This window comes from Lathyrus oleraceus, chromosome 4, assembly GCF_024323335.1.
Source record: "Lathyrus oleraceus cultivar Zhongwan6 chromosome 4, CAAS_Psat_ZW6_1.0, whole genome shotgun sequence".
NCBI classification, from domain to species: Eukaryota; Viridiplantae; Streptophyta; class Magnoliopsida; order Fabales; family Fabaceae; genus Lathyrus; species Lathyrus oleraceus.
The window spans coordinates 182,623,413-182,639,179 of NC_066582.1; the positions used below are offsets into that span (position 1 = coordinate 182,623,413).

General features: G+C 40.8%; 1 protein-coding gene and 1 pseudogene across 1 annotated transcript; one reads left to right on the forward strand and one right to left on the reverse strand.

Moving 5' to 3' along the window:
* Positions 1-275: 275 nt before the first annotated feature.
* Positions 276-1,207, reverse strand: LOC127136599 (DEAD-box ATP-dependent RNA helicase 7-like; annotated as a pseudogene).
* Positions 1,208-1,366: 159 nt separating this feature from the next.
* LOC127136600 (cyclin-A3-4) lies at positions 1,367-2,805 on the forward strand. The gene has a single exon (XM_051063138.1). It carries the CDS (start codon positions 1,771-1,773, stop codon positions 2,803-2,805), a length of 1,035 nt encoding a protein of 344 aa, XP_050919095.1. The 5' UTR covers positions 1,367-1,770.
* The last annotated feature ends 12,962 nt before the right edge of the window (positions 2,806-15,767 follow it).

Genomic DNA, 15,767 nt, shown 5'->3' on the forward strand with positions numbered 1-15,767 from the left:
TAAGCTCGTTGATGATGAGCAAGTGGCTGAACTAATTGCCACACACAATGCAGTTGTCCCTCTGGTTAGTCTACTGTCTGGTAGAAACTTTGTACTTCATGAGGCCATTTCCAGAGCTCTGGTCAAGTTAGGAGAAGACAGACCTGCTTGTAAAATGGAAATGGTAAAAGCTGGAGTCATTGAAAGTATATTGGACATCTTACATGAAGCACCTGATTTTTTGTGTGCAGCTTTTGCAGAACTGTTGCGTATATTAACAAATAATGCTACCATAGCTAAAGGACCATTGGCCGCCAAAGTTGTTGAACCCTTGTTTTTTGTTGTAAACTAGGCAATTCTGTTGCAACCTTTAGGCTTACATTGACAGCATTCTTCTGACCGACAAGAAATGCATCCAAGTCCTTGACTGGTACATCAAAAAAACAGCACCCTGTCCATCTGCAGTTAGAGCAAGACCTTGCACCCCGTCAACCTTATCCTCAGCCTTGGCAAGAGCTTTTGCAAGTAACTCAACAGCTGTTAAACCAGAGTTGTTCAATAGTTCCTCAGCAGCAGCTTTGAATGAAGGAATCACACTATCAGACACATCAGAAATCAATTCAGTCGCTTCCCCGCCAATAGCTTTGGCAATTTCATCAGGCTGAGGAGCAGATACGTGTTCAAATTTAATACCTGCTTCTCTTTCGATTTTAGATATATTTGACCTTCTTGGATCATAAAGCATCACAGCAACTCCAGTGTTGCCAGCTCTTCCTGTACGTCCAGACCGATGAATATATGCTTCTACATCCCGGGGAGACTCACACTGGATAATCAACTGAACATCATTGATGTCAAGACCCCTGGCTGCCACATTGGTGGCCACCAATGTCAAGAATTTACCAGACCTAAAACCTTTCAATGTAATCTCACGCTGTGACTGCTGAATGTCACCATGGAGAGCTCTTGCTCCAGGCAACAATCCAGCAAACTCGGAAGCAGACTCCTTTTTCTCTGCAAATATAATTGTCCGGCCACCACTGCTATAACAGCGAATAATATCAGGGATAACTTGAGCCCTGGAAGTACTATTACAAGGAAGGATAATATGCCTAACATTGGTGCTAGCCTTCATTTTCTCATTACCAACAAGACCAGCAACAGCCTGCAAAACCAGTTGAAACAAACCATGGACAGTTAGAGGAACTGAGTTCACTGCTGCAGAAAATGGGAGCAAGTATGAGGAAAATGGATTGTCAATGCAGAGTGTCCATGTTTAATTTTTTTAGGTCAAGAGATCTTTGATCTTTCTTTTACTTTAATTAACAGAGCTGGAGAGTTTAGGCCTACAAACAGGTTTATTTACCTTAAGACAAATCGAAGCAGCCACAAATAACTTTGATGTTTCCAATAAGATTGGAGAAGGAGGGTTTGGTCCCGTGTACAAGGGGTGTTTACCCAATGGAACATTAATAGCAGTGAAGCAACTTTCTTCTAAATCAAAGCAAGGGAATCGTGAGTTTTTATATGAGATAGGCATGATTTCTGCTTTGCAAAACCCTTATCTTGTTAAACTCTATGGTTTTTGTGTGGAGGGAGATCAATTGTTGCTGATATATGGATACTTGGAAAACAATAGTTTAGCGCGTGCTTTATTTGGTCCAAAGGAACACCAAATTAAATTAGATTGGTCAACAAGGCAGAAGATTTGTGTTGGTATTGCTAGAGGTTTGGCATACCTCCATGAAGAGTCAAGACTGAAGTTTGTTCATAGGGACATCAAGGCCACTAATGTATTGCTTGATACCAATCTTGACCCAAAGATATCTGATTTTGGTTTGGCCAAGCTTGATGAGGAGGACGATACTCACATTAGCACTAGAATTGCTGGGACCTAGCACTGTAAACCCATTAACGAAATCAGCTTTTATCAAAGAATCGTTCATCGTCACCAGCACCCTTGGAGGAATCAGTTTTCTTTGGAAGCAACAGGTTGTGAATATTGGGCATCACGCCGCCATTGGCAATGGTAACATCACCAAGAAGCTTTCTCAGTTCTTCATCGTTTCTAACAACCAATTGAACATGCCTTGGCACAATTCTAGTCTTCTTGTTATCCCTTGCAGCATTTCCAGCCAATTCAAGAACCTCAGCAAATCAGCATTAACTTCAACAATTTCCTTACTTCCTAATTCCAATTTGGATAAGTCTGTTTGTAACAAAAGCAATGCAAAACGTGACACTCAGCAGATTATCCAGCCTTACCTATCCGATATCTCAGATTACCTTCGCACAATGGAGATGCAGGAAAAACGAAGACCAACGGGTGATTACATGGATAAAGTTCAGAGATGCATTACTACAAATATGAGGAGAACATTGGTGGATTGGTTAGTTGAGGTTGCGGATGAATACAAACTTCTCCCAGAAACTCTTCATCTAGTTGTTTCCTACATTGACAGATTCCTATCTATCCATTCTCTCAATAGATCCAAGCTTCAGCTGCTCGGTGTTTCCGCTATGCTCATTGCATCGAAGTATGAAGAAATCACTCCACCAAAAGCAGTGGATTTCTGCCAAATTACTGATAACACATATGAACTGCATGAGGTTTTGGAGATGGAAGCTCACCGTTTTCACTGCAGTAAAAAAAAAACACATGGCATTGGCAACAGTAAAATCTCAGGAAAATATCCCAATTTGGCATCCAGACAAAACAATGAAGAAGAAAGCGTGGCTCAGATTACCTGTTACGAATCCGTACATCAAATGGACCAATCCGATACTGAGCACAAAGAAAGTGCTTTGCAGGAACACCTCTTTTGAATCCAAGATACCAAATTATCAACCCTAAGCTGGAGCATAAAAGAAGGGAGGAGAAAAGTCAGAGAGAAAAAAAAAGAGGAGGGCGGCGAAAAACTTCAAAAGAACCCTAATCCCAAAAATCGATACATACCTGGAATAAAGAGGCGAAATAGTGAAGTCTAGGCTTCATCATCACCGTCGCCACCGCCGAAGGTGAGCCCTTTTTGTTTTAGCCATTGGTTTCTTGCATCGTTTCAGAGAGATTGAGTGAGATGTGAGCGACGATAGGCGATTTTAAGAGAGATTGTGAGAGGTGAGCGAATGAGAGGTTGCGAGAGGTTGTGAGGGGTGAGCGAAGGTTGACGGTGAAGGTTGGGGACGCGAGAGCAGAGGGAGTTTTCATTGAGGGCGAGTAAGATAGAGAGAGGAGGACGACGACTCTCCTTTTCATTACAGTATTTTTTCTTTTTTTTTTCTTTTTTGTTCCTTTTATTTAATTCTTTTTTTTTCTGTCAGTAAAGCAAACATTCAAAAAAAAAACATTCAAAAAAATTCGTTTAATTTTCCTAGGTTATTAGTTAATAATTGTTTTATGTTTTAACTTATCCTCCATTATAAACCCAACAGCCAAGCGGCTGGGATTTGTTAGGATAGTCCAACAGGTTCTTTTTTATTAGTTTCTTTATTTCAATTCTTTTTTTTATTTATCTTAGTTTATATATTTAAAGTAACATCAAAGTAATAAATTACCATTAGTGGTCTGGTGGAGAAGGGTAGTATCATAGTCTTGAATGGGGTGGGTTCAATACTCATGTGTAGCACTTTTTTTGTTTGGCATTTTATTTCTTTTAGCTATTTTATTTTCTTTTAGCATTTTCATCTCTTTTTATGTTTATGCCTTTATTATACTCATAGTTTCATTTGTTAATAATGCAAATTTGTTTTCTTTTAATTTCATCATTCATTCAAAACCATTTTTAAACTTATAAAAATCATATTTTTCTCGATTCAATGTCGAGCCCATTTTCCACACCCTTGTAAGTCGATTGCTTTTTAAGCATCGCCATCGACCTCACATAGCTTACTCTTGGGCTTTCTTACAATGAGCCGATTCTCTTGCACTTACACTCATATTTTGCATTATTTGTTGTTTGGGTCCGATTTAATTATTTCATGATTTTTTTAATCCCCATTTGACAAAATGTACCCCACTCCCCCGATGTGTAATAATCTTGTACTGTTTATTTATTTATTTGTTTAACTGTTTAGTTAGATACTAACACAAGAATAAAATCAACAATTTCAAAAAGTACAAAAATATGACTCGATCCAACGTCGAGTATTTTCTCAATAAACAAATCAATTCATTTCGCCCTCCTATTCCATTCCAGTTCTTCCAAACTTTCATCAAATGCTTGATTCAACGTCAAGCCATTTTCTCTAGTAAAAACTTAAAAAAAATATATATTAATTCATAAGTCAAGACTTTTGCAAATAAAGATGGAAGTGGAACGTGGTGTATACCACGCACTCCTGAGACTAGGATTCGAGATGTATATCTCGCCAATCCTAGCTCTCGCCATCATCCAATTTATCCACTTTGTTTTCTCAAACACTCATTCGAATCTTTCTCAAACGTCCATCAATACTTGATCTAGGTCAAGTCATTTTCACAACAAAAACTCAAAATACCTAATTCTTATTTAACACTTTTTCAATAAAGGTGGAAATGGAACATGGTGTATACCATGCATTCCTGAGGTTAAGATTCGAGACGTATGCCTCGCCAATCTTAACTCTCGCCATCGCCTAAAATTGTCAATGCGGTTTCTCCAAACCCTTTTCTCAATCAAATTCAAAACACTTAATTCTCTATTAAACACTTTTGCAAATAAAGATGGAAATGGAACATGGTGTATACCATGCACTCCTGAGGCTAGGATTCGAGATGTATATCTCGCCAATCCTAGTTCTCGCCATCACTCAAAGCACATCCAACCAATCAAACTCTTTTTTTTCTCGCCGCCGTGCGACCAATCAAAAACCTTTTAGGATGAAAGATGTATTGTCATAAGAGATACAACACATTGTTTCGGCCACGATTGTTGAGTAGAGATAGTTGATGCTTTTCCGAGTGTAGATTTGTAAATCCAAACACCTAAGTACATATTGCATGACAACTCTAGGGCAGAACTTCCCCCTTTCTTTTAGACCTTTCTGAGCGTCTCCGACCTTGTGGCATGTAGTCCGTTCTATTGCAAAGAGGTAACTGCCTAAGACTCGATTCAGCGAGCTGCGACACCTACTGCTAGGACGTGAACACATTGCCCACTCTCCTTTGACACAATTGGTGTCCTCCTTTGTAAGTCCATGTTCAGATGGCAACCCCTATGTAGCCGAACTACGATAACTCTGATTCTCATGTTCAGATGAGATACGTAGGCACAAGATGCGATGTCTTGCCGAGTTTGACTAACAACTAACAACTAATCTTTGTTTGCTTTCGCCCTCGTTGCGATCCTTTCTCTCGCCCTCATTGCGATCGAGACCTTTCCCTTTCTCTTGCCCTAGTCGCAATCGAGACCTTTGTTCCCGTTAGTTAGGCTGAACTACGTTTTGCTCTGATTCTCATTCCTGATGAGATACGTAGGCATAAGACGCGATGTCTTAGCGAGCACACTTATCCTTCACCCATAGGTATCCGAGCTACGAAGACTCTGATTCTCATTCCAGATGAGATACGTATGCAGTGGATGCGACATCCGTGCGAGTCATTTTTCTCTTGACCCTTTTAGTAAATAGTACATTAGATAAACACACACCCTTTAGACAAGAAACAACAAGAGTGGATCCCGTAGAGTACTACGGATGCGTAGGGGTGCTAACACCTTCCCTTCGCATAATCGACTCCCGAACCCAAGATTTGGTTACGAGACCTTGTCTTTTCCTTTCCTTCTCTTCAGGTTTACTTCGAGCGTTTCCTTTCCCTCCTTTGGGATAAATAACGCACGGTGGCGACTCTTCTGTCATTTTCTTTCTCGCCGGTTGTTTTTTCGCACACTGAATTTTTCAGGCTGCGACAGCTGGCGACTCTGCTGGGGATTTTACCCAGAATCTCTGGTTTCCCTAAGCGAGTCCCTCCTAGCTTTTGTAGGTTTCTTGTTTGTTGGGTGTTTATTCTTTTGTACAGTCGTTTACTTTCCGCATTTACCTGCTTTATCTTATTGCATTCATGTACATATGTTTGTTGTATCTGTGGGTTCTGTTGGGTTGTTTGCTTGTTAGGTGTAAGACCCCAATTTTGGGCCCTAAGATCCCTCATGGCCCATATCATATCATATCATGGCCTCAAGGATCATTGCATGCCCTAGCTTCCCTCCTAGTGGGTGGGTTGCCTTGTGAGTGTGGTTTTTGATCACCAAGCATGCTTTGCATTTGTATATCTTTGCTTTTCATATGTTTACTAATCAAAAAGTACAAAAATATTGTCAGTTTAACCTTGTTGCTTGCAGTTGAAGCAATCATCAGCAATTAGGTCAAAATCAGCCACAGTCAAATCATTCATTGAGCAATGGATGGTGGCCATTCTTGTAGAATTTGGGCACCATGATCAATAATCAAGAGTTCACATGACTTGAGACATCATTGGGAATCAAGGTCTCAAAGAATCAGGGTTTGGAATTCATCAGAAGTGGTTCAATCATGCAAAACCCTAGAAAAGTCAACAGAAAGTCAAACTTGGTCAACTGTGGATTTAATCAGTGATTTGATGGATGGAATTGATTTGAAGGAGTTCATTCATGTCCATACAAGCCTCATGTATCATGCCAAACCTCATCATGGAAGAATTTGAAGTCAAACAGAAAGTTTCCAAAAATAGAAAGTTGACCTGTAATTCAAATTTGCCAAAAATGGAAACTTCTTGATCCTCAACTTACATCATGATAAAAGCTTTAAATGAATTTTTTCCCAACATGAAAGTTGAAGATCTTGTTCTACCATTTCCAAAAAGTCCAAGAACTCTCAATTCCCATGTATGGTTGTCAAGATATGATCAATTCATTTTCCAAAATTTGTGAACTTCAAAGGGCCATATCTCATGAACCATTTGGCCAATTTTGGTGGGGTTTTTTCCTACAAACCACATTTCATCTCCTCTTTCCAAAAATATAAATTTCATTCACCAAAACTTCACCATTCAAAATGGCCTTTTTGGACTTGCATTATTTAATTTCAAGTGAAGGTGAAATTTGACTTTTCAAAATAATCATTTCTAACACTTTTGGCCAATTGGAAACATTCAGAAATGTTGTTTTGGTCATGTTTGCAAGCCCATTTCGCAGCTGTTGCTCATACACCATACACATAAGCCAAAATGGGACAATTAGCAAAATTGCTCATTTAACCAAATGTTGATTAGCACATGCTTAGCCAACCTTAAACAGAAGTATAAGAGCACATTTTCTGCTCATTCCAAACCTAGCTGCAGCCTCAATCACACAGAAAAACTCTCATTCTCTCTCAATTTGCATTTTCACGATTTGAATTTTCTGAGCAAAAACTCAAAAGAGCCCGAGCATCCACTGGTTTCTTCATCATCTGGCCATCATTTGGGAGCTTTTTCAAACACCATTCATCAACTGCACAGCCATCTTCGTGTTCTGTTTTCCAAAGCATTCTTCCATGGCAGTTTGGAGCTAGAGTTGAATCGAGCAAGTTTGAGCTTAAATAACTTCATCATCCATCATTTGGAGCTTGGGCCTTCGACTGTTTGAGCATACATCAGCAAAATAGCAACTGTTTCACTCTTTCCTTCAAATATAAGTAAGTTTTCGATCTCTTTTATTTCCAAAATCATGAGGTGCTTAGGATAGATCTTTTGATGCTGATTCCATTGAGCTTTGTGTCACTTGAAATGGTTAACTGTGCTAGGAGAAATCTGAGTTTAAAGTTTGTTGGTTGTTTTTGTTTTGCACGATTCCTTGATGTTTAGCTCGAGTTCATGAATTTTAATGGTAGCATGTTGATATGCATTGTTTGCTGATCATGATTGTATGTTCAATTTGCATTTCTGGAAATTTTATGGAATCGCGTTTTGTGAAGATGATGAAGATCACTGTAGCATTAAAACCCTAATATTTTCCCAGAAAGCTGGACTGTTCACGTGCGCATGATGCTTGTTTACTGTGCAATTCCATACTGACCAATCAAAATATTTGGTTTCTCGCCCTTAAGCGCTGCGTTTGGTTAAATGATATGCATAATTACCACCGTGCCACTCGGTCAACATAGTTTGACCTACCATTCATGTTCTTTTGCTCATGTTAGTCCAAATTGTTACTCAACTTCTAAAAATCATATTTCACTCGTTTCAACTCCAAAATTCATGAAATTTTTTCCATCATGTTCATGAGAATGTCTACTATTTTATCATGATTTTTATTGATTTTTTGGTTGGCTGGATTTTTAATGGTATTAGGTTTCTTGACATGTATGCACATTTTGTACCTTTTGCCATTTCTTTTGTGAAATTGTGATGATGAATCCAATGCCCCTGAAATATTTTGTGGTTAATCTACACTCATTCATGTTTGTTTTGATGTAGAGTTCTTGAATTTATCATGTTTGGTTGTTAAGATATGAATTTTTGAAGTAGGGTGTGACAATTTGTGTCACACCATTGTTATGCAATTTCATGATTTTTGTTGACATGCTTCCTGACCTCCAATTAATGTGAAATTTTGCATGATCCTTCTCTTATATGTCTAGTTGACTTGTGAATTTTCCTAGAATTAATTGTGCCATTTCTTAATTGTTTGAGATTTTTCTTCCCTGCCTAGTCAATTGTTGACTTTGTGTGATACATCTTGCCATTTCATTTGGGAAATTCTCATACCTTATTGGATGATCATGAAATTTTACATGTGCATACTAGACATCTCAAGCTTTGCATTGGTGTTGGTCCCATTCAATTCTCATCTGTTTTCATTTGTTTATGATTTTTTGAAGTTGATACATGTATATTTGACTTCTTTGGGCATGATTGAAATTGTTTTGACTTCCTGATTTTAATTGACCATCCTCCCATGATCCAATTGAGCTGAAATTTTATATGTATGCCATGTTATGGATTGTGATTGACCCTGAATTATTTGATAATTTTTGGAATTGATTATGATTGCTTTTGAGCTAAGTCTTGCTGTTGACTTCTATGAGCTTTCATTTGCCATGCTTTGACTTCCTTTGCTTATGAAATGATGATGATGCATGATATGAATGTGGGACCAATTGAGTTTGCTTCTTAAATGTTTTAACTTGATTTTGGTTGACTATCCCTTGCTGTTTTGACTTTCTCATCTCATTTTGACCCTAGGCTTGTCCTAGTGGTCCTGTTGCTTATGTTTGAGCTCATTGTTTCAGGTTAAGCACAAATGCTTCAAAGAGAACAATCTAATGTGATTAAGCTTGATTGTTTATCATGAGCTAATCTTTGTTTTGTAGGTTGCTTGGCTCATAAGCCTTGTGCCTTGTGCTTTGCACATTTGCTTATCTGTTTTGACTGTTTCCATTTGGCTTTAACTATTGAACTGTGTACTGACTTGTTTGACTGTTTCAGGTACCATTAGTTGCTTAGTTCTTTGAACTTGCTTTGCTTTTCTATTTAGCAATTTGCTTTGAGGTATAATTTCTTTTTCTTCATGTAGTCTGGAGACCCGGCCTGTTATTTGGCCGGGCAAACTGTCTGAAGTCCTCCTTAAGAGGCAATGCTTGTGTGTGTTTATATTTGTCCCAAGCAGGAAAAGTCCTTCAAATAAGGCAATTGGTAGATCAAAGGGATAAGCAACCTATCCCCTACTATTCAGTGAGTCTTCTCCTTGCTCCCATTACATGGTTGTAGCATTGAGATCAAAACCCAAGATCTATAGAGTCAATAATGTGGAAAGAGCTCCATCTTTCTGAGCTCCCACACTTTCTGAAATGCTCTCCCTGATCAGGGATAAGAGCAATGAGGCACACCCCTCATATCCTTTCATCTGCTTCACCTTAGCCCCTCAATGGCAAGGTTAAGAGCAACTTTTGACCCTATTCCAGTTGGCTTCAATGCCTAACCCTCTTGTATGAGCCTCCTTGTATGGTTATAGAGTGTGCTGTTTGATATTGATTGATTGCTTGATTGTTTCATATGCACATGCTTGCTTGTATGCTGTATGCATTTATCATCATTTATTGCTCATCAATGCATAATCATCTCATTTGTCTTTGTGACATTATCATTGCTGTTTACCCATTGAGGACAATTGTAAGACCATTCATTGGCCATTGCTCCTATGATATGGAAGTGAGTATAAGACCATCACCTTGGCCACTCATTTTATCTTTGCCTGATGCATTTGTTTGTGTGTGAGGAAGCAATTGTAAGTCCCTGTAAGTTGGCATTTGCTTTCCTATGATCATGTGTTGCTTCTGTTCTTGTATGTGAGGATACAATTATAAGTCCCTGTAAGTTGGCATTTGTATTCCTAGGACCATACTGTGGAGGTTAGAGTAAGCCCAGATAAATTGGCATCTGACATTCATGTTCTGCTTCTGTTTGTTTATGTGAGGTTGCAATTGTAAGTCCCTGTAAGTTGGCATTTGCTTTCCTGTGATCATAAGTTGGTTTGTTTGTTTATATGTGAGGTTGCAATTGTAAGTCCCTGTAAGTTGGCATTTGCTTTCCTATGATCATGTGTTGCTTCTGTTCTTGTATGTGAGGATCCATTGTAAGTCCCTGTAATGTGGCATTGGTTTTCCTATGAGCATATGTGGAGTTAACCTAAGTCCAGATAGATTGGTAGTTGACTTCCATATTTCATCTTTGTTTTCTTTTGAGGAGATTAGTGTAAGACCATTGAGTGGCCTCTGATATCCCGTTCTGTTTTAGGAGATTGGTATAAGCCCAGTGATTGGCATCCGATATCCGCTTTTGTTGACTTTCTTGTTTGTTTGTTATTATCCATTGCTTATTCCAAAGGACACACTTGAATCATCCTCTATATGATTTCAAGAAGTGAACCTTCTAAGAAGTTTTACAATCCATCTCCATCCATTCATCCTCATTATGTCCTAAACCTTTTCACACTTTGATTCCAAACATGACATAGTTATTGTGCAAACTTCTTCATGTTTTCTAACTAAAAACCTGGACCCAAGTCCTTGACTTTTTTTCAAATCCCATTTCATAATACTTCTTTTGAATCAATCTTAATCATACTTTGACTCTCACTTTCATAATCACAATCAATTAACTTCACTCATTCACTTGTTTTGGCTTTGTCCATTGTTAATCTTTTCATGCATTAGCCATAGGTTTCAATTATCATTGTGGTTGATGTAAATCTTGCCTATCCTTAGTGAGTCGACAGTAAGACTTCCGTACTGAAAACAGGGCTAACCCCTCTAGTACGTCGAAGCTATCCTCGCATGGTGGATGTTGGTTTTGGTCGAGTGTTCTCCCATTGATAATGAAAAGCCTCAGTGCTTGTGTTTAAAATTGAATCCACCAACTTTTGGAAATCTTTTAGCCGAACTACGGCGTTTTGATCCTTACCTTTGATGGAAGGTACGTAGGCAGCGGGTTCATCCGTTCAAACCCAATAAAAATTGTATATTCTTGTCTCATCATCCCAATCATGTTTGCACAATATTTATGTCATAACAAATAACAATCTTTTACAACAAGTGTGAAAAGGGCTCCCTAGGAGTACCTAGGACGTAGTGGGTGCCTAACACCTTCCCATTGCGTAATTTACCCCTTACCCAGACTCTCTGATCTTTTTATTAGTTTTCTACGTGTAAAACTTCTTAGGCTTTTGTTCGCTTTTTAGCCAGTCCTTTGGATAAATAAAAGTGCGGTGGCGACTCGAAATTTTCATTGTATGCTTTGCTTATGGTTTAATCGATAAATCATATAGCGACGAATACACCGCTACATTAGGGTGGGGATATTTTATGAGAGATAAGCCCACTACCCAGGCTTGAGTGTACACATAGGTGTTAGAGTGGATAGTCATGAGGCCTGCGTGGTATGTTGCTACGTTAAGTCGTTCATGAGACCCACATTCCGGACGAGGTTTCTGTTGGATATATTCTGTCCTATGGGTGTTCCATAACGACAGATATTCCTTTAGAAATCGTCGACTCTGGTGACCATTTCCCGAGAACTCAGTCGAGGCCTCTCCTCCGAGACGCATTTATGTTAGCTCTGGTGGGCGCATTCTCGCTGCTCAATCCGAGGACCCCGAGACTGGGAACTTGCTTTAGGATGTCCTGTTGAGGGGAGTCAGTGGAGGTCTTTTATCCCGTAATAATGCCAAACCTTCAGTGGTAAACGTATTATTCTCGACTGAAGGGTTAAAGCTGACAAACTTCTGTTCTTAGAACCTACCAGTGAGGGGCGGGCTAAATTCAGGAAACCTTAACCTCCAACCAACCCGGTTTTCTGGAGCAGAGTTTTGGTTTTGTGTTATATTCCTCAGTGGTTTTCTCTTCCGACAGTGCAACCCGACAGATGTTCAAGCGGATACAGCAGTCCCGATTTCCATGTCACTGCATTGCATCACATCATTTTGCATTCAAATCATTCAACACATGTTTATCTATTCCCAGGGGCTGATATCTTCTTCTTGATTCTGGTCGGGGTTTTTCTTACACTTTTTATCTGACGAGAGATTGGAATCAAAGGGTTAGAATACCTTTTGGAATTGATAAACATGTCATTACATTTGCATATCCACAACATGTCTTGCATAACAGGTACCGTCGCGGTGTTCTCATTTTGTGGGGTGTTCCATTAGCAGGATAGCTGACTCAGGAATTCACCGGTACGGTACCCGCAGAAACCAGCAGAAAGCAATGGAGGGTCTACAAGCAGAACTTGCTGAGATGAGGGTCCGCATGAACCAGTTCATGGACGTGGTTCAGGGAGTAGCGCAGGGACAACAGGAGATTAGACAAATGATACAAAGGAATCCCGCAACTACTCAACCAGAGGTCGTGACTGATCCTCCAAATGCAGAGGTTAATGGACCGGGGCCTGTCCCGATTCCACATAACAACCTTGATCAACAACCCATTCACGATGATCAAGATGATCAGTTCTTGCTGCCAGAAGACTTTGGTTTGGGCCATGGCATGGATCCCATGTTCAGGAGATTAGAGGAGAGGCTGAAGGCGGTGGAAGGACAAAACCCTCTGGGGGTAGATGTTTCTGATTTGGGATTGGTCCCAGGCGTGAGGGTCCCACCGAAGTTCAAAGTCCCAATCTTTGACAAGTACAATGGTAGCTCTTGCCCGAAGACCCATGTGCAAGCCTACTTCCGAAAGATGGTTGCATACTCTGATGACGAGAAGCTACTTATGTACTTCTTCCAGGACAGCCTAACTGGGGCATCCCTGGAATGGTACATGAGGTTGGATAGAGCCCATATCCGTTGCTGGAGGGATTTGGCGGAGGCTTTTGTGAAGCAATACCAGTATAATGCAAACATGGCCCCAGATAGAACTCAACTCCAGAACCTGTCTCTTAAAAGCAATGAGTGCTTCAGAGAATACGCTCAACGCTGGAGGGAGACAGCTTCCCGTGTTCAACCTCCCATGTTGGAAAAGGAGATGGCCAACATGTTCATGAATACGTTGCCTGGACCTTACCTGGAGCGTCTGGTGGGGTGCAATGCCTCCAACTTTGCTGATGTGGTCTCTACCGGAGAGAGGGTAGAAAATTACCTGAAGACCTACAAGAGCCACAATGGAGGTGGATCTTCATCAGGAGTAAAAAGCCATTTATGGGAGGACAGAAGCAGAGGGAGGGGGTGTGAATTCCGTGTCTTCATATCAAAACAGGAGGAATAATTTTCAAAACTATCATCAACAACCGTATGTTGCGGCTGTGACCATTCCAGCTGCAGCACCACTATAACAACAACAACCACAACGCCAGCAAACTCAGTATCAGCAACAACCACAACGTCAGCCAGCTCAGTATCAACAACAACAACAGCCAGGTAACAGACCCGCCTATCAGCAGAGGCAGAGGATGATGGACCGGCGTTTCGACACTCTTCCAATGTCGTGCGCTCAACTACTTGCTAGTCTTCAACAGCTACAACTTGTGCAGCTACGCACTCTGGCTCCTCCGGTTGGTAGACTTCCGGCGGGTTACGATGCCAATGCTAGGTGTAGTTTCCACTCTGGGGCACCTGGCCACAATATCGAGAACTGCAAAGCTTTTAAGCACGTAGTTCAGGACCTCATTGATTCAAAGGCTATCAGCCTTGCACCAGCTCCTAATGTCGTCAACAATCCCATGCCACAATATGGTGGTGCAAACGTTAATATGCTGGAGGGAGAAGCCAAGTCTGTTAAGGATGTGTTGAAGTTGAAGACCCCGTTGTGGGAAATTAAGGAATGCTTGTTGAAGGCCGATGTCTTCCCCGATTGCGGGAAAGGTTGTTCGGAATGCGCTACACAGGGTAAGGATTGTTTGAAGCTGCAGCAGGGTATCCAGGTCTTGCTTGACAGTGGTACCCTCCAAGTTGAAGACTTGTCTGCCAAAGAGTTTGCTGAAGGGGTAGTTGAAGAGGTGTTTGAAGACGCTGTTGAAGAATTCACAGATATTGTTCCTGCTGATTGTGTATTTCCCATTGATGTATTTAATTTTTCAAATGTTGTTGCTGATATACCAAACAATGTGTCTGATCTTGATGTAACTGAACTTGATTCCGGTGTTCCGGATGTTTTTGTTTCAATGAATGAAATTCCCGAGTATGACCATGATGTCGCTACTATCACCATCTTTTACCCGACTAATCAGATCAGTGTGCCAGAAGCGCAACCAGTGCCACCAGTGCGACCGGCCGCTATGACAATCACAACCCCTGGTCCTTTACCTTTCACAAGTGAAAGGGCCATTCCGTGGCATTATGGGGGGAGTGTATACACACACGATCATGGGGTGGAACGACCTTTGAAGGTAGAAGAGGGTCAGAAGTCTGAACTCGAAGTTAAAGGTCCCGTAGTGGACAATGTTGGTGGAATCGGGCGATTCACCAGAAGTGATAGACTGTTCTCACCACCGGTTACCCAAGCTGATAATGTTGATGCTGCGGCGAAAGCCAAAGGCAAGCAAGTTGTGAGTGAGGGTACGTCTGCACCCCAAGCTGGCTCTGAGCCCGCTTTTGCGAAGGATATGGACGAGCTTCTGAGAATCATAAAGAAAAGCGATTACAAGGTAGTCGATCAGTTGATTCAGACGCCGTCTAAGATATCCATTCTCTCACTCCTGTTGTGTTCAGAGGCACACAGGGAGGCACTTCTAAAAGTCCTTAATGCTGCATATGTGCCTCAGGAGATCTCAGTAAACCAACTAGAAGGGATCATTGCAAATGTTCATGCAAGCAACGGGTTGGGTTTTACTGATTCTGACCTAACACCAGTTGGACGCAACCATAACAAAGCTTTGCATATCTCAATGGAATGCAAAGACACCGTGTTATCTCATGTTCTGGTGGATACAGGTTCCTCTCTCAATGTGCTACCCAAGAGAGCCCTGTCAAGGTTAGAAGTAAAAGGTTTGATCTTGAAACCTTCAGATCTCATGGTGAGAGCCTTCGATGGTTCTAAGAGGTCGGTGTTTGGAGAGGTGGAATTGCCAATTCAGATTGGATCACAAACCTTCAACACCGTATTCTATGTGATGGATATCAGTCCCTCGTACAGTTGCCTTCTGGGTCGTCCTTGGATCCACAATGCTGGGGCAGTCTCCTCAACATTGCATCAGAAGATCAAGTTCCCAGTCAATGGAAGAATTGTCACCGTCTGTGGTGAGGAGGACATACTGGTAAGTAACCTGTCTACCTTCAAGTACGTAGAGGTAGAAGGTGAAATTCATGAGACTCTCAGTCAGGCCTTTGAGTCAGTTCAAATCAAGGATGCAGCTCCGGTGG

What these genes read in the sequence shown, in the direction of transcription:
- LOC127136600 (XM_051063138.1), top strand. Translation starts at nt 1,771, where the DNA reads ATGTATTGCTTGATACCAATCTTGACCCAAAGATATCTGATTTTGGTT.